Source organism: Melanotaenia boesemani, chromosome 11 (genome assembly GCF_017639745.1).
Source record: "Melanotaenia boesemani isolate fMelBoe1 chromosome 11, fMelBoe1.pri, whole genome shotgun sequence".
Lineage (NCBI taxonomy): Eukaryota > Metazoa > Chordata > Actinopteri > Atheriniformes > Melanotaeniidae > Melanotaenia > Melanotaenia boesemani.
Genome location: NC_055692.1, coordinates 30,800,328 through 30,820,401, shown reverse-complemented (window position 1 = coordinate 30,820,401; position 20,074 = coordinate 30,800,328). Strand labels below are relative to the sequence as shown.

General features: G+C 39.0%; 1 protein-coding gene across 1 annotated transcript; it reads right to left on the bottom strand.

The window, feature by feature from the left end:
* Positions 1–791: 791 nt before the first annotated feature.
* On the bottom strand, positions 792–19,512 carry LOC121648845 (golgin subfamily A member 7-like). The gene is made up of 6 exons (XM_041999273.1): positions 19,427–19,512; positions 17,700–17,825; positions 15,214–15,366; positions 9,872–9,973; positions 8,082–8,134; positions 792–2,373 (listed from the first exon to the last, which is right to left on the bottom strand). The coding sequence occupies exons 1-5, from the start codon at positions 19,433–19,435 to the stop codon at positions 8,093–8,095; spliced, it is 432 nt and encodes a 143-aa protein (XP_041855207.1). The 5' UTR covers positions 19,436–19,512; the 3' UTR covers positions 792–2,373; positions 8,082–8,092.
* Positions 19,513–20,074: the final 562 nt, after the last annotated feature.

Below are 20,074 nucleotides of genomic sequence, written 5' to 3'. Positions count from 1 at the left end.
CCTGGTTGGACCCAGTTTTTACCTTCAGAACTGTCTTAATTCTTGGGCTCATAGATTCAGCAAGCTGTTGAAAACATTCCTCAGAGATTTTGCTCCTCATTGACATGATAGTATCACGCAGTTGCTGCACATCCATGATGAGAATCTCTCTTGCAACCACATCCCAAAGCTGCTCTGTTGGAATGAGATTTGGTGACTAAGGAGATGATGTGACATGGTGCATTATCCTGCTGGAAGAAGCCATCAGAAAATGCTACACTCTGGTCATAAAGTGATGGGCATGGTCAGCAATAATACTCAGGTGGGATGTGGGGTTTATTATGTTCAGTTGCCAAGAAAATATCACCCACGCCATTACATCACCAGCAGCTTGAACTGTTGATACAAGGCAGGATGGATCCATGTTACCATGTTGTTTCCACCAAATTCTGAACCTACTATTTATGCATCCTTTTCCATCTTCTAATGTCCAGTTTTGGTGAGTTTGTGTGACTTGTAGTTTCAGTTTCCTGCTTTCAGCTGACAGGAGGGGCACTTGGTGTTCTCTTCTGCTGCTGCTTCAAGGTTGGACATGTGTTACTCTGCATGTTCACTTAAACCCCCTTTCTCCCTCATTCTGATGCTCAGTTTGCACGTTAGCAAGTAATCTTGACCGTGTGTACATATCATAAGCATGGAGTTCCTGCCATGTGATTCGCCGATTAGATATTTGTGTTAACAAGCAACTGAGCAAGTGTATAAATGTTTGGCAAGTGTACATGTATAATCAAATAACACAAAGGCCAGCAAAGTCAGATATTTACATGTTTTATTAGCGTTTAGATTAACAATATATTTGGATATCAACTGACAGAAGTACATACAAATTTCACCCGTCAACCAAACAATTAAATAAAACTTTTTTTTATATATATAAGACATTGAGATAAATGTGGTTCAAAGATCTACACCTGTACACACAGCTATATGAAGATGCCTTTATTACACCACTTTCACAAGACATTGCAGATGGCTGAGTCACAGTAAGATAACTTTTACTATACGTACTCCAGAATACAAAGGTTTCAATAACAAACTGAGGTTCTGAGGTTTTACAGCTAATCCAAATCCAAATGGTGGATTTTAGTTTCAGTGAACAAAGCAAAAACCTGTCTCAATTCTTCTTCTTTTGGCCTGCTCACTTAGCAAATGGTGCAGGGAAGTTATTTCTAATCAAAGAGCCTTTACAAAGGAGCGTTACTACAAATGTGGGTCAAACAAACAGAAGATTGCATTGGTCTTGGTTTTATTTATATCAAACAACCTTTCAAGTTCTGAATGGTTATAACCAGCAACAGAACAGAGCTTGTTGTTGGTAAACAAAAAACATTTAAAGATGACTTCAGTTGGTGAGACATATGATTGTGGACAATTGCAGTAATTCATGTAAAATACATCACAGTAAAACGTTGCTGTTCTGGTGTGACCGGGCCTTTAAATAAAGTTAACATTCAAAAACTTTCCAGGCACTGTCAGCTAACAAGAGCACTTTTAATACTTCGGTCAAAGGCAGTAAATACGATTTTTTTACATGAGTCAAAGATCAACAGTAGTCATCACTCATGCAGAACAGATTCTGAATAAAGAATGAAACATAACTTAATATTTACAGTTTTGCATGCTAAATACAGAAAAAAACTTTAAATCACTGCATAGACATGAACTTTATACACATATTAAAATCTGTTAATGAACTGTTGAGAGCTGTAAGCCAAAATCTGACACCTCATCAGGGACAAGTGCAGAAAAATGGTGATAAACTACCAAACACCTTGGAGAAAGTAAAAAAAAAAACAAAACTGTGAGGTACAGGATATTCAACACATTCACGACTCCTTCAAATTATTAGTTTATTTTCTCAATTTAGCTATAATATTCATTTAAAACTTTGGGCTCAGTTCAACAAACTTCCATAACAAGTTACCCTGCGTGTCATGTTTACAACTGAAAATGGTCTGACAAGAAAATAAACATATAAAACTTCACTATTTCACAAATACTCTTATTCAAAAGGTGTTTTTTTAGTCCAGAATCATCAAGCTAGAGAATCCTGATCAGCTCTGAGTTAATCATTCGTAGACATCCTGTATGTCCATCAGCTAAATACAAACATATGACCCTCAACTGAAATAAGGGCACAAAAAGTCACAAGTAACGCTTTAACAGTTGATCACGCCATAGAAAAACAATCGTAAACTTGGTCACAAAATGATGCTTTAAATAAGACGTGTGAAGGACAGTTGGACAGGCAGAGATTGTAGAGCCGCAGCATTAAAGGCGAAGGTCTGGAAGGTCTTCAAGGTGGTGGTCTTTGCTGCTGAGCTGCTGCAGACCCTGCAGAAACAAGAAGAAGGTTCAAATGCATTTTTTTTTTTGTATTGTTTAAGCTTCATTTATACAGGTAGTCCCATTTAGAGATGTAGTCTCATTTACAAGCAGGACCAATGTTGTACAGACGAAAAACATTTAGTTACATTTAATACACTTCTAACAAAACAGTATAAAAATTAAGAATTCATATGAAGGTGCAGAGCAACTTAAACAATAAAAACACGAACTATTCAAGAATGCTTTCTCCAGTTCCCTCAGAATGACTTTAAATTCTCCAAATGGGATCAGAGTGGGCAGCTTCAAACTGACACTGAGTGAACATTAAAAGTGCAGGAGCAATGATGATAATGAGGGGCCTGTTTTAAACACACAGGAGCTACAGCTGGCCTTTTGTAAAGTTTTATGCTTCAGGACAAAACAAAACAAAAAACAAAACAACAACAACAAAAAACAAATAAACAAACAAAAGCTTATCTAATCCTCACCAGCTCTTAAAAACAGGTAAATACAACTTCAAATGAAAAATAGCAGATATATTACCCAGAATAATTAAAAATTTCACAAAGTTCATGTCTAAATGAACTTTGTGTGTGTGTGTAAAACTGGGTCCTAATTTACTTCTTTTATGGGAATTAGGAAGGTAAGTAGCAGCCAGGCGCTCCTAACTAAATGAACTTGTTTAACGGATCATCATCAGTGTAGCACCTGCATCAGCAGCATTCAGGTATGTTAGCACAATGCCACAGAGGAAAGACATCATTAGAAATCTTAGAGAAACCATTATTGCTGTCTATCAATCTGGGAAGGTTTAAAAGGTCATTGCCAAACATTGCCAATCCTCCCAGGAGAGGATGTTCCAGCAAGTTCAGCCCAAGATCAGACTGCTCGATGCTCAGAGAAACTGCAAAAATCACAGGAGCTACATGTCAGAGTTTCCAGGAAGCATGTTGAACGTTAAAGTTCATGACGGTGCAATTAGAAAAAGACTAAACATGAACAATTTGTTTACAAGCTTTGTCTCTCTAAAAACAACATGGCAGCAAGGCCTGATTTATACTCGTGCATCATCTGCATAAGGTCATTTACGGCGTCACCGCTGTAGGTGAGAGGCTTGATGCACATCTCTTCCAGACCTGACGTGCACCCCTGCTATGCAGCACGGTTATGGGGAAATACTGCCTTGTGATTGGTCAGTTTGTGATTATTTGTTTTTATGGATCTTCTTGCTGAATTTCTGCAGTAACCGCCATTTTCATTTGCTTGCACTATACATTGTTTTGTTTTTTTTTTTATAAGCAGAACATTTATTTCCTCTCCATTTCTCTAAAACAATGCATGCTGGAACTGAAGTGACCCATCAAAAGAACCCGGTCCTGTGGAGTTCACCAGCCGATACCAGCCCTACTGCCATCTTCACATATGGAAGAGAAACTGCAACTTGGGGCTGTACCTTACGTGCGAGTCCACATTTCAGCAGCCATAACGTTTTTTTTTTTTTTTTTTTTCACTAGTCACAACTTTTTTTGATTGTTGTTTAAATAAACTTTATTGAGTAAAGCAAACAGTGCGATGCAAGCCGTAACATAAAGAGAAGAATCACGTTACGTTGACGTACTGCTGACGTAACAGGCATGCGCAGCAAGGATCTACCCCAAAATTTCTAACTGAAATTCACTTTATGTGTTTTCATGCACACCAATAATCGGTGTAACCCACCTGCCGCAATCAGCATTAAATTTTGATTAGAATAAGCATGATCCAATCAGAATCTTCTGTTTGGTATCTTTATGGGAAACATCTTTATTCTGTATTAATCTGAATACTTGTGTCCATGTCAACATGGTGATCAAGTCGACTATGAACTCCAATGTATCCCAAAGTATTCCCAACTCAAATATGAGATCATCTGTTTGACAGCTGAAACCAAACCTGGCTTGTGCAACAGGAGAATGATCCCAAACGCAGCAGCAAATCTACAACATAATGACTGAAAAAAAGGGAAAAAAAATGAAGGCGTTGAAATGGTCCAGTCAGAGTCCAGACCTCAACCTGATTTAAGTACTGTGGTGAGACATTCAGAGGGCTGTGCAGAAACAAACATCTGCAAACCTCAAGAAACTGAAGCAACATTATTAAGATAATTGGGCCGAAATTCCTCCACAATGAAAAAGAGCGATAACATCATATAGAAAACAACTTTGAGTTATTTCTGCAGAAGTGGGGTAGCATTTTTTTCACTCACGGCTTCTTCATCTTGGCTTAATCTTTGTTAAATAAATAATGACACAGTGTGTATATATATATTTCTGCATAGGAGAAATACCAACAGTTAGTTTTAGACACTTTTTTAAATCTATGTATAAACTATAATCAGTCTTTTATATGTGTTCAGCACGTCCGAAGCCAGCTCTGTGTCTACCCTTGACATTTTCTTGTGTTCAAGAGTGAACACAGCAATAATCAGACCTGACTGATAGTGGTAGTTGTTGCATTTGCACATCTGTTTGCTGTCTCACTATGAAGAGCACTGCTTGAGCTGGCAGGACACAAACCTTTGAGCAATGCATCTCTGTTACCGGATTTCACGCAAGCAAACTGCATGCACAAATATATTCTGAACAAAGTGCTGAACAAATGTTTTCAGGATGATTTACGATCTTATGTGATTGCTGCAAATTAAAATGAAAATTATCTTTTAGTTTGGCCTGTAAAGAAGCAACTGTCACGAGGAAAAAACAAATTTTATTAAAGGAAAGAATAGAGAAATGATTAACATTATTTATGTCCTCACCCAGTCCAAGATTCTCAACTTACACTAAATACTATCATGTGTGCAGCCTAATTTTACAGCTTTGATGGCAAGCCGTGCAGGCAGTGAGTTCGCACATGTAGCCAAATAACACCTTATCAGGAGCAGAATGTCTTCTGGAGGAGATGCCAGGACACCGACTTGGCACCATCTGCCTCTGAATAGATGCTTGGTCGTCAGGGAACAGGCCAAGTCTGTTTTTGGCTACAGTGCAGAAATCCCACCAGAGGCTGATCCACTAACGCTGTTCAGGAACCAAAAAGTCCCGCTGTAAGCTGGCCATGGCTTCAGCCACAATGAAGGCGGAGGGGAAGGCTTCATGGGCTCTGAAGCAGCCCGAGACCAATAACAAGTTAAAGGATTTATTAATCATTTACAGATTTGCAGAACTTAAAGTTCCAGCTTGGAAAATTGAGGGCGATCTACTGCAAATACATGAATATTATATGTCTCCATTTCATGCATGAATGTATCAAAGTCTGGAGAAGAACCCCAGCAGGAGAAATGAATGTACTGAGTGCCCTCTCAGCCTGATCCCGTGCTGCGTTTCACACTGCCTTTGACTGTGGCAAAGATCCAAAGCACCCTTCTATCAACAGTTACTTATAAAGTCCTGGGTTTACATTCCTCAGAAGGACATGTATATGTATTGAGGCCCTTATGAGGAATTTCAGATGAGTACATTAATCCCTATATGCGTTTGTGTAGTAGCAGGCCAATGGTATATCCATCAATGAAGGCCAATGGGCTCCAAAATGTTGCCAAACATAACAAACCCTTGTAATATATTTACAGGGAACATCTTCCTCTGCCTAATGCTGATGTCTACGCTACAGTGCAGACTAGGTCCGGTCCAGCTACCACACAAAGTACTTTTCAGTATGATTTGGGCCTTGCTCAGGCTAAATGCGCTTGCCGTCTTATTTTGGACCAGAGAAGAAGAAAAGGGTTTATTGTAACAAGGAATGAAACAATTTATGGGATGAGCTGTGCCCCTGAGGCTCCTACCATGAAGTGTGGAAGATCTGTGGATATTTAAAAGCCATCTGTGGCTGACGATCATAATATGCGGTCTTGAAAGGTTTTAGTATTTTAAGCAAACAGAATGTGCTGTGGGATTCGGCTGAGGAATGCTCCGGATGAAGCTTATTTCACAACAGGGGAAATGAGGGGAATATTTTCTTTTTAAGACACATTTCCTAGAAAATGTCTCTTTTCAAATCAGTGGCACATCCTCAGTCATTAAGCAAAGTGCTGTAACTTATTGTAATACATGTTTTTGCAGACTTGATGAACTCAGGGGGAAACTCTGATACAGGCTGTGTTTAGAAGTTTAGACCTGAATATGTTAACTGAGTTTGATTCCAGTATTTCCCCAACTGTATACTGGAAGCCAGTTGGCAGCCCTGTTTGTAACAATCACCGTCTAAATCTGCTCAATGAGACACAGAACAGCTTTAATGACAATATTGATAACTTACCCTTTAACACCTGGTGCGCTGTTGAAGCATCAGTAGAAACAGACATCATCGGGTTTAAATCATATATGCTGTATATATATCACTATTGTTGACATCTGATGCAGGATGAGAGGCTCAAATTAAGAAGCTAAATTACTGAATGACTTCTTAGTTAAATAGCAATAGTCTGTCTGCACCACAAACATTTGATTTCCGCCATATTTCTGAAAGAATGACAACTAAAAACTAAACTTCTTTTCAGGATTTGGATTTAAAACATCTCCACTGTTACCTTGGCATAGACCAGGGATTGGCAAATTTGCTCCTAGGGAGTCACACACCTGCAGGTTTTTGAGATTTTCCTGCTCCAACAGTTTAACAAACGTTACCCACTGCCTTGTGTTAAGCTAAACAGTGACATGGATATGTAGAGTTTAGTGTCGGATTGACACCTGTTTACGATTTAACATCCTGTTTTTTTTTGGGATTAAAATCCAGTGCTTATCAGTTCCCAGAGTCAGAACCAGACATGGAGAAGCTGCATTCAGCTTCTATGCTCCACATGTCTGGAACAAACTCAGATCAGCTGAAACACTCAGTTTATTTAAATCCAGGTTGAAGACCCACCTGATCTCTGCTGCATTTCAATAGGTTTTATTTAGAAGTCAAAATCTACATCTGGTTCTTTTAAGCTGGAATCATGTTTTAATATTGTCTTTAACTTTATTTCTTGCATTTTATCTATTTTATTTTAGCATATTCCTTCTGCTTTTATTTCACTAATTGCATTTCTTTTAATCTTTATTTATTTTTAATTTTATTTTTTTAATGCACTTGTATTGCTTTCTGCACCCTGCTGTAATGATTTATGTAAAGCACTTTGAATTGTCTTGTACATGAAATTGTCTTGTATCTAAACAAATAAATTTGCCTTTTTTTTTTTTCCTTTTCTCTATCATTACATTATGGGTTCGCCCTGCCGGCCCTGCTAAGAAGATAAAGTTATTCACAGCCACCTTTCATATAAAACAGGTTTAAACTTCTACTAAAACAATTGAACAGGCCAATTTTATTTATCTTACTTATACAACAGCTTGTAGTGGGCAGAGAGTGTCAACCACTGCCTCCACTTCATATTCATTGAAAATATATCACTGAGCAATTTCAAGCTGAAGCCTGAGGTTGATTTTTGTACTTGTTTTACTTTGTGTGCTTAAATGCCTCAGTCATAAAGTGAGCTAGTAATCCTTTAAATGCTTAATGAAATGGCCCTCTTGGAGGAGTAGCAGCTACCTGATGTTAATCGGTGATAAAATCAAACTTTGATGTGGTATTTTTCTTGGAATGCAGACGGGGCACTTACAGAACTCTTTTATTTATCAGCCTAATCTAAGTCACTCAGATTATTGGACAATTCTTCAAATATGAATTCAGAGACTCACCGTGTTGGCTTTTATCTGGTCAGGCTTCTGTCTTCAAAGATGGTGACTTCAATCTTGTCAAGAAAGTCAAGAAGAAGCAGCTGCAGCAAGGTTTACAAGCTCTTAACTGTTTTTTTCTTTTTTTAATAACAAAACAAATATATGTGTAAAATAATATATGCAGATGGGTTGTAATACAGTAAAAACCAGAGGTCTTTAACAATAGCTGAAGCTAATTAGCCTAATGTGCATAATTAGCACTAAATATCTTCAGATATCACAGAACAGGGTTTCTAGCTGATGCCCAGTGCATCAGTTTAGAAAGTAGAAGATAACTCCAAAGCATCACATTTAGATGTGCAGGTTTTCCTCTGCTGCTAACGTAACAGTCACAGGCCACACCACACAGGGCTCTTCACCAAGTGTTTCTCGTCAAGTGAATTTGATGCCTTACTCACACGACTGATCTCATTAATGATCAGCTGTTTCCTCCTCCAGAGAATAAACAAGGCTGATGCTTACAGATGTGAAGGAATATTCACACTTACACACCTGAAACAAATCCCTGAAGACCTCTCCTGTTTCTAGTTAGCAATCAAGACTGTTTATTATAGTTATGTGAATCATTACCTACACAGCCATGCGACGACTAATGACACGATGCAGTCTTGCTGGTTTGCACCAAAGCTGTAGCACATTATAAAAGTTTGCATCATATATGCTTTATAATTAGAAATAACCAGAGCACCATGCTTTACACTCATTGTTCCAATATCTGGTAGCCAAAGTGCATGGTAACAAAAAAATACAGGTGATTTAATACACAGCTGAGTGTCTAGTTAGGGGATCGGTACCCAGTAATATCAAGCCCACTGGTACTTTCACAAATCTGGGCTCTAAAAATGCATGTTTTGCCAGCAGTGCAAAAACTATACATTTTATTTAGCCTTGCCCACCACCCACCCCAGATTGGCAACCACTGAGTTAGAGTAACTTGCTAATGCTAGCAATCATTATTTGGTTTGAGTAACATTCATAATTACTAGGAAGGGTAAGGCTTAAAAAGGAAAAAAAAGGTCATATTTCAGAGCAAAATGGCTAAACTAAAACAACCACATCATCAGACAACAACAGATATGATCATGTTTTCTTGGCCTGAGTGTTAAAGTAAAAACCAAATTCCTGTTGGAGCACAGCAGCTCCACAGTGTCGGAGAAATAATCCAGATCACTGTCAGTCCTATAAAATCATAAAAAAGAGTGGGAACAAAGCTCAGCTGGGAACAATTTCAGTCATATTTCGTTATCCTTAATCTCCTTTTGCCACCCAGCTGCAATTAATTGGGTTGTTGAGTCACCCCCCCCCACACACACATACGCTGGGACGGCCAGGATGTTGGTACACCCGCTGATTTTACACAGATGCTATGGATTACATATAACTTTTATCTAATTTTTTATAGCATATCCCTTCATAGCATCGGGTTTCCTGTAAGCTGCTTTGACCGCTGCCTGCAATATTTATCTACCAGCACTTAGAGGGGGCAGCAGGCCTATAAATCACCACAGCTATTAGGTCATTGTAAAAGCTCCTTGTTCCATTCAGCACCACCACTGTTTCCGCTCCATCCTCCTTCGTACATAACAAGCTTGTTGTCGGGCTGAAAACCGTTGTGGCTTTCACTCTTAGCAGTGTTTGTTAGAAATCTGAGTGTAAGGTCACTCTGTTGCATTTACTGTGTGCCCCGATGAGAACGGAACTTGCTTAAAGCAGAAAACGGACGGCACCGATTTGCAAGGAGGTCAGGATACAACTCGCAGGCCTCTCTCGATGGGGTCGGTGAGCAGGAGGCCTCGAGGCGCGTAGATCTTGTCATTCTGTTCCTGAATATATTTCGCAATCTTCTTTAAAACCTAAAAAAGAACAAGTCATCAGGTTTAACAAAATGTTTTTCTCTCATAAATTAATAAACAAAAAACAGCTGATGAGTCTGAAATATATATTTAAAGCTACAAAGATAAATAACTGAAGTTAACTTAGTTAAATACAGAGAAGAAAATGCACACAAAAAACAAACAAACAACTTCAACATCACACTGCCATCAGATTTCAGCTAAGTTTGCTAGTTTTCAGCTATATTCAGATTTTAGGGTTTAGAATAATTATCCATTGAATGTCTGAAGCTGTTTTATCTGATCAATACCCTACATGTAAAAAAAAGATGCTTCTTGTTTAACTTTTGCTTGTTTAAAAAAAAAGAAAATTGGTGAAATTTGATTTAAACATGTCCAACACAAAGAAGCTGCTGTGAAAACATTTTTACTGATTTTCTCAATAACAGATATTTCCTGTGTTTTTTCTTTTTATTGCTTTTGTGTGTTTGGCTGATTTGCACAAACATTTTTCCCAAACACTAAACTGTCATAACTCATATGTTTCAGGTCTTCTTTAATAAAATTTAAATGAAACGGCCATAATTTTCTTTCAATTGTAAATCTAAAAGTACGAGATATAAAACTGACTACATGTGGTGAAAACAAGTCAAGTTTGAAACTAAAACCAAATCCAAAAACAATTTGCAGGACTATTTAAACTGATTTATTCTGCATGCTATCATGACAGCAGGAGGGGGGACGTGTACTGAGGTAAAACCATCATTGCGTTGTGTGTTTCACAGCATGTCTGAAGTGACTACCGCCTGTTTCATTCAGTGAACTGTTCAGATCTTCAGGCTAACTTTACAACATCCCAGACCAAACATATACTTGATTTTATTTACATATGCACATTTATCATGGCTTGCTCGTATATATTAGTTTGTTTTAAGAGTCGTTTGTGTATGTAACAGGTAACCTATCCCTTACAGCATTACAGTGGGAATATGACATTAAATTCTGTATGAACAATGTTACCAGGGATATAAAGAAAAGGATATATCCCAAGCGGACACCTCCACCTGTAAAATGTGAAGCCTATGCAGAAGTGCAAACAAACTGCAGTTCACCTCTCATCCGCTTGGGTCTGGCTCCAAAACAGAGTCAATCCCCATCGACTCCCATGTTAAAAAGACCAACTTCACAGCAGAAATAAACATGTTTAAAGCCTGGTACAAAAATCCATTTTAGGATTAACAGGTCAAGTTTACCTTCATGACAACTGTGAGGGGGGTGAATTTTTTCTAACTCATCTGTTTGGATGTTATTTAATCTTGAAATTCAGCATAATTAGGGGGGTGTCCTTTTGATTGACAGGTATCCAATATCCACGAAAAGACGGGAGAGTGCAGCACAACCACGGATTTTAGCCGGCTAAAAGATTGCCTCAGCATAAGCCTGCCTACCTCCATTAGCTGGTTAGCTACCGTTTCTCGGGGTTAGCTCGGTTAGCTCCTAGCTACAGGCAGCTTGGAGTTTGATGGTTGTCAATCATCCACCCCACCTTCACAGTCCCCCACTCAGCTCGACCTCTTTGCCCATTTTCCAACGGAAGCTCCGTCCATCATACAGTCTATGATTTATCCTAACCGGAAACCCTGGATGATTTGGGAGGACCAGAACCTACTGAAAGCCAGAAACAACGTTACAGGAGTGGGGATGGTACACTTTACAGCGCCGCCAGATCCAGCCTCAGAAGAGGCGTCCAAGAGGCTAAGCTTACAGGATACGGACAGAGGACCATCTGAGGAGCAACGACGGCAGGCGGGTGTGGCAGGGGGTCAAGCACATTACCAACTACAAATCCAGCAACTCCTTAGCTGCTAAAGGAGGCAGAGGAGCTGAACTTCGTCTCGGCTCGCTTCAAGGTGACTCCAGCAACAGCTTAACCACAGCCACCTGTGCACAGCAATAACCCACTCACAGTGGAAGAATGTGAGCTTAGGTTTCATGAAGGTGAACTCAAGAAAAGCTACAGGACACGACAGAGTCGCTGGACGGGCGCTCAAAGTCTGTGCTGATCAACTGGAGGGAGTCTTTACCAAGATTTTTAACGGCCCCTGTCCCAGGCATCTGTCCCATCCTGCCTGAAGTCCTCAAACCATCATCCCACCGCCAAAAAAAACCCACCACAGACACTCTGAAAGATTTCTGTCCAGTGTTACTCACCCCTGTTATCATGAAGAGCTTTGAGAAACTGGTGCAGAGTCATATCATCGCTAGTTTCCCTTCGGACTTGGGCCCATTTCAGTTTGCCTACAAGGCAAAGAGATCTACAGAAAACACCATGGCTGCAGTCCTTTACACTACCCTGTCTCAACTGGAGCACCGGGGGAATTACGCCAGACTGCTCTTCGTTGACTACAGCTCGCCGTTTAACACCATCCTCCCACGACCGCTGTCCAAACTGGCAGATCTGGGGCATTCAACATTCATGTGGAGCTGGATCCTGGACTTCCTGTCAGGCCGTTTTCAGAGAATCAGACTGGGATCTTGTACCTCAAGGGATCTCACCATCAAAACCAGCTCGCCACAGGGCTGCATGCTCAGCCCACTCCTTTATACCCTCTACACATACGACTGTCCCCCACCCACTGGTGACACCACAGTGCTCAGACTCATCTCATTGGCTGCCCCCTCCCCCACCCCTGGAACAGATCTACATTTACCGCTGTCACAGGAGGTCTACAAACATCACACAGGACTCATCACACCCTGGTCGCTGACTCCCTCAGCTTCTGCCATCAAGCAGGAGATACAGAACCAGAGCCAGATACAGGTATACTATGAACCCTCCAGACAGCTTAGATTATCAGGTGTAGGTTTGCTTTCTATTCCCAGAGTTAGGATTAAACATAAAGAAACTGCTTTTAGTTTTTATGCACCTTCAATTTGGAATAGGCTTCTACAGAACTTGGGCTGCACGGTGGGGTGGTGGTTAGCACCACAGCTGGTTCAAGCCTCGGCTGGGGGGAGGTTCGAACCTTAGGGGGGCGGTGGCCTTTCTGTGTGGAGTTCGCATGTTCTACCTGTATATGCGTGGGTTCTCTCCGGGATCTCCGACTTCCTCCCACCGTCCAAAGACATACATGTTAGGTTAACCTCTTGAGCCCTAGGGTTTTTGGAGGTGTAGTTCACCTGAACAGACCTACCCAAATTAAATTAACAATAACTGTAATTTTCAGGTCAATATACATAACCTTGGTCTCAATGGCTAGGTAAGACCCTATGGAATATAAATCCAGTGTCAGAAACATTGTGAATGTTAATATGCCTGTGCAAATTGTGATAAACCATAGGTAAAAATAAAAACAATTATCCTCGCCTAATTGTTTTTTTTTACACAGATGAAAACATCATGACAGAAATCATTCTGTGCATAAAGATACCACTGCATGCATTCAGCAACCCCTTGACTACGACTGTACAAAGTTTCATGAGAATAGAACAAAGCTCATAGCTTTTATGCAGGTTTTAGTGTGGATAGTACCAGGCGGACTCTCCATTTGGCCACTTGGATACCCAAACTGTGCCAAACTGTGCCAAAGTGTGCTGTGTCTGTATTTCCTCCAGATCTTCTAACACGGTGTATTTGGTTCTTTGTAATTTCTTGGACATGTTTATCACTTTTATCCTTCGTTCTAAATGGATAAAAAGTTATAATGAAGCAATGAAATGAACCCTGTTCGATATTCGCTCTTTCCGGTGCGCCCACGTGCGTAACTGCAGCAAAATGGCAATGATGCTCATTTGTTTACGCGCAAGCATGTATACCTGACAGATAAAGTCTCGTTCAAGTGTAAGATATCTTGGAAAGCTCTTGAGATGTAGAATTTGACCAAACTTTATTTACACTGCCAAGACCCACAACAAGACAACAAAATGGCTGTGAATGGGAGCATATGACATGTTAGCACATGACGCAGTTTCACCATTATGGATTACTACGCTGTGAGTTTTGGTCGAAGAACAATGTGGATAGACTGAAAATGACCACAAAAAGGTACGGAAATAAAATATATCGGTGTTTGTGAGAATAGCTTTGGGATTTGGTGCTGTATTTGGTGAAAAACATGCTATCTGATGAGGCTGCTGTGATATGCGACAGTTAGCTTTGTGTTTGTTTTGAGACTGACGAAACTTGGTGAATATCTTTTTATGCTTGGTATCATATGAAAGTGCAGCTTTTCTAGTTTCATTTGATACCCATAATATTTGGGTGGAGTGAACGGATCATGCATTGTGTTGCATTTTGTTTCGGGTGTTACTCGTTATGGTGGCGCTGTTGTTTGTGACATACGTATTTTTGTTATTAAAAGTAAGTTGTTATTAAACAAATACTTTGCTGACTAAATGCACTTGGAGAGTTGATTTAGTGGCATTAGGTATTCTTCTTTGAGACACATTATAAATAAAATGTCCTAACATCACTAGAGTAACTTTTTTACACACATGAACTTGTGTTTACACCTGTTGGACCCACCGATGGGTCCGTCGGGCTTAAGAGGTTAATATGTCACTCTAAATTTCTCCCTAGGAGTGAGTGTGTGCTTGAATGGTTGTTTGTCTCTGTGTTGGCCCTGCGATAGACTGGTGACCTGTCCAGGGTGCACCAGCCTCTCACCTGCTAAAATGCTGGGATAGGCTCCAGCATGCCCGTGACCCATAATGGACTAAGCGGTACAGAGAATCTGCAGGTCAGCTGACATTCTAACTTCTTTTAAACAACTTAAAAAAAATAACCTTTTAACGGTCTCATTTAACTAGTCTTTTATTTCTTTATTGCTTTTATTTAATTTATTTGCATGTTTTCATCTTCCCTGCTTGGAAAAGCTGCTTTTTATGTACCATGTTATGCTTATATCATTGCTCTTAATTTTCTCTTTGTATGTACTGTATATGTTTGCACCAGATTGCTTTGTTTGAAGCACTTTGAGTTACTTTTGTCTGAAAAGTGCTATATAAATAAAGTTTGATTTGATGTGACAGCTTCACTCAGTTTTCTCACATTTCCAAACTTCATTACAGACCAATTGTCCATGAATAACCAAAAGTCTGTGATTTAAGAATAAGAATAAAACAAACATTCAGCAAACAAAACAGTTATGCTGAGCTTTCCGCCCGTCACACCAGAAGCGTTTCAGAGCTAAACGCCTCTGCCACGGTTCACTCGATCACGAGAGGATTACAACATTGGGTGATATCATATCATATCCCACCTTTTCATAATGAGTCTCCATACAAAGAAAGGCGGTGTAAGCTGTGAGGCATCCCAGGCAGCCTTCAATATACGACTGGCTTCCCAGTTTCTCTGCCTCAGCATAAAGGTTGTTCAGGCTCCGTACCGTCTCCTCAAACTGCTGTTTGTCAATCTGAAATGCATGGAAACAAGGGAAGATCAAACCAGGGAATATAGCCAGGTGTGTAGTTAAACAGTGTGCTTGTAAAGGATATTTGAGTGGAAACCATGTCTTCTTAGTATTTTTTTTTCTCTCTAGATAAATGAGGGGTTGAACTTTTTTGGACTGGTCATACATCAAGTGAGTGCAGGGCTTCCTTCCTGCATTTGGAAACACCTTCTAAAATGATTATGATGCCTCAGCTATGTGCTCCTTGAGTGTTTCCACTTAATAACTGCCAGGACACAGTGAAAGTTGGACACACACATTGACCATCCAGGAAGGGATACTGATGGTTTCTCCTTCTCCAATGGCACAGATGCACTTGGAGTTAGCTATAGATGCATATTAGCTGCTAGCAGACGACTTGATATGTGGGTGACGGAGTGGGAAATGGTTAGATTGGGACCTTTTTAGACAAACGTGTCAACAGTATCCCAGTGCTGGACCAAAACAGTCCAGATGATCCTTGTATAGCACTAGGGAGACAAGAAGGAGCCTCTAAAGAGAGCAGACGTGTAGCCGTGGCCAGGGGAAAGGCTGAAAACCCTCCAATGTTCTGTTTCCTTGTGCCTGAGGAATGCAACAAAAGCTCAAGCACTTCAACCCTTTGTTCTTTCTCTAATTTTTCACCTGAGCATAGGAATTACAATCTTTAAAAATATTATATAAGAACCTGGACAGGTTTTACAGACAATCGATGAATATGATGTTCTCTGAACTGTGGCAGTCAACTGATAGAATGTGAACTAAGAAACAAATAATAGACACAGGTCAGAGAAAGCTGCCAGTAAATGAAATCCTGCTGGATGGTTTGGAAAATGAGCTGACTAATGCATTTTTGTTTAAATGTTTCTGCATTTTAACACTAAAAACAACAAATATGGCATTACATGCAAAGCTGCAAAACAACACAGCTGCAAAGCAAAAATGATACACTGGGGGAAAAATAGCTGGCTCCAAAAAATAAAAAGCTAATTAAATGCTTACATGTACACACACATTCATAGAAATGTGAGTTATAAAAGAGTTTGGCACTCAACTGCATATTTCATAAAACAGGGATACAGCTAATCTTTTAAAAAATATGTGCTGGCACAACTTTTTTTCTTAATAAAGGACATAAGCGTTCGCCATCCATCATTTGTCCAGCTGTTCAGTATCTTTGAGTGTTTGAACTAAATCCAACTGTAAAAACATGGGAGACCACCCAATCCAGAGGGAAGTGCTGATAAACCACCACTGAGTAGTTAAAGTCGTGTGAAGCAGCTCTTTTCATGTGGTGGGAGCATTTCAAAATCACAGCTCTCTGTCCTGTGAACTCTGAATTGTTTGGCTGGCACCGGCTTTAATGTGGCACAGAGCCTCTTCCGTCTCTGTAACCTGCTCTTCCTCCTACAGATTTACACCAATTCCTGCTCTTAATCCATTTCCTCAGCAGTTCACACAAGGACAGAGTCCAACAAGGATTTCTGAAGAGGATGCTGGCAGAATCTTTTACTTTTGGTTCAATGTTCATAGTTATTTCAGTTGTTTTATGTTTGTTTGGTTGGTTTTAAGTGCCAAAAATGAGCCTGTTTGTCCCAATATCGTTAATTTAGAATGATAAAAGCACCACTGATGTCCTTCAGTTTCTAATGTCAAAAGTAACATCTTAATATTTTTGGTTTGCAAAGGGGAGGTGGAGAAGAGGAGGATGTCAATGGAACAGAGAGCTTTGATTAGCTGATGTGCTAGCAAGCTAATGCTAATGTTAACTGATCAGCAGTCCTAAACCTGTGGACAGCTGATGTGGACATTTGTAGGCAGAGTCAACGCCTCTTCTGTCTGAGAGTGTAAAGAGAGAACAACTGCATTCCAGCAGAACAATAAACAAAAGAGAATATAAACTTTTTTTTTTAATCAGGAAAGAAAACAACAAGAACATTATTCATTTCAAGCTCAACTAATAAAACAATGATAAAAATCTAATGTAAAATACAATATAATTCATTTTGAAAAGTAAAACAAAAGAAAAAAGAAAAAGAAAAAACCTATGTTCATTTTAAGTTTTGATATAAAAAAATAGAAAAATAGAATATCATTCATTTTGAATAGTGGAAAAGGCAAAATAATTCTAAAAATGACTGACTTTAAGCTTCCCTGAGAACGACATTTTATCTCTTGTCCTGATGGATGACAGCTTCCTTAGTTTTAAAATCATTGTCAAGTCATCCACAAAACAAAAAAACATAATCCACAACAACACAGTTCGGGTCGACCAGCTGGAGTTTTTATGTGAGACACAGTGAGGATTTATGTCCTACCCTGGTCTCCAGCTCCGAGGGGAACTTGGTCTGGAACTGGCACACAGTGCCGTTACTGTAATCTCTCTGAATGAAGACTTTAGCTGTGGTGGCAGCCTGTTGTCTCATGTCTTGCAGGCTGTGAGTCTGTTGTAACAGGAGATAAAAATTAAAACACGACTATACAATATACTGACATGTTTACCTCGGAAATCTAGATGGGTCAAAAACAGAATTTAAATGAAACACATCAGCTTGAACCATCCAAATATGTATTTAACCAATCTGCAACAAAGATGCAGATATGTGAAGCAGTATGCAGAATTTATCTCAACCTAAACATGACATTAGTAATATTTCCATGATTTAAAAAATTGCCACAATTAATCTCTTAATCGACTGTTTAAATTTCAAAGTTGAAAGTCTGGGTAACATCCTATTCATCACATGGTACCAAAAATTTAGAGTAGAATAATAACAGTTCTCGAGCAACACAGCATCTTCTTTTCTTTATTTGCTTTTTTGCATTTTGTTTTTTAGACTGAATTAGTTGGGGATGGCCTAAATAGTTAGAGCATGCTAATTTTAACTGCATGCAAACTTCTCATTTGACTACACACATCTGGAACATCTGTCAGTACTGTTTTAGAGGCTCAAATGTTTGGTAGCTTAAAGGTATTAAAATGTAAAGAGTTTCCGTTAACTGTAAGCTAGTTGTTGTTATTGTCATGAGCAGAGCATATGATGCCTCAGCCATTACAAGATCACAATGTTTTACAAACAAGCAGAAAACTATGGCTGACTGGTTCATTTGTTTGCCACTCATTTTTCTTACCGTCATGTTGGCCGGCTGATGTTTGTTTCATCAGTCCACAGAATGTTATTCAAGACCTCACACTGTTTTTTTTTTTTTTTAATTTAATTGTTTTTTGTTTGTTTGTTTGTTAAGTGTTGTTAAGTACTGCTGCTGGATCTTCTTTAATTAGTTACATGCTATAACCAGGTTATATGTCAATTGTGAAGACTTAAACATTGACTACAACGTATTCAAGGACTGACTTACAGATGAGAACTAGTTTCCAATATAGAACAGCTTTACTGATATTATTTTAGCATTATCAGCTTTTGTTTTTGTTAAATCACTGCTTTACTTATAATGTAATCATTTCATTACTACACTTACGGCAGAAATGTTTTGAGTACCTTATATATATATATATATATATATATATATATATATATTCTTTTGACTGTTTGGCTTGTCATCTCTGTCCACATCCCTACTGTCCCCACCTAAATCCCACATAGGTTCGTATCTTTCCACTGTATGAGGGTAAAGATTATCCACGTAGACCAATATATCTTTATATCTTTTATCTGGCTGCTAACAGCTCACCACATACAGTCTAAGGTTCATCTGAATAGCCTTTTAGCATAGAAGCCAGTCACTCACAAACCCCAGCGAATGCTGGCTTACATACACAACTTGGCTCATCGTCGACTATACTTGGAAAACATTTGGTTGATTTTATCTTATATGTGCCAATTTAAAGCTGGTTAGCAAAAATCCACCATAGATTCTGTTAGATTGCGACCGACCCCTGAGCTATCAGGCTAACGCTGGTCAGCTTTCCTTCAGTTTATTTATTCAATACTTTCAGGAAAATACTCCAGGTAGTATCATTAGGATTAAAACATTAACAAGCTACTGGTAGGATAAAAGTAAGTGTAAAATAATATTAGCATACCTCTGCCATGATGAACAAGTGTTTCTGTTTATCTTCCGTTTACAGATAACGAAACGTCCTACGAAATATTATTTCCGGGGGAATTTTCTCTCTAACAATGGTTCCGGATGTAGAAGGTAATCATATAGTGGAGTTTAGATTTAGTATTTGAGTATTTGTATAATTATTAGCATTTTCCAGTATTTAAAGGGGTTGTCTTGCCTTCATGTTGCTGCATGCCTTTAACCCACTACATTTAAAGGGAATGTAACTTTTGCACCAGTATATAAACACTGTGCAAGGAGTAGGGAAAAAGTAATTTGCTTTAAAGAAATAATATTATTTTAGCTATAAGTGTTGCAGGAATCTTGAACTCAGCAGTGACCACTGAGTGCCCTTAAAAATATTTTTTGTAACTGCAGCTTGTCATATTTCTTTCTTATTATTCTTGTCTATGTTGTGCACTTTAATCTCCTGTTATTCTTATTTTATTTTTGTATTGTGTTGGCCTGCCAAGGGACTAAAGATGGAAATGAGCTTTGCTATAATCTTACATATTTTATTTTTATTTGTATGTACAAAAAAATAAACTAACCCCCCCACTACAGTACAGTTTTATTTTGCACCTTGAATACAATTTTAAATGAGTTTAATATTGAATGTCAAAGA

What these genes read in the sequence shown, in the direction of transcription:
- LOC121648845 (XM_041999273.1), bottom strand. An exon ending in CCTCGGAGCTGGAGACCAGG is followed by an intron (nt 15,367 to 17,699) that starts GTAGGACATAAA and finishes CATGCATTTCAG; the next exon opens with ATTGACAAACAGCAGTTTGA. An exon ending in TGGAGACTCATTATGAAAAG is followed by an intron (nt 9,974 to 15,213) that starts GTGGGATATGAT and finishes GTTCTTTTTTAG; the next exon opens with GTTTTAAAGAAGATTGCGAA.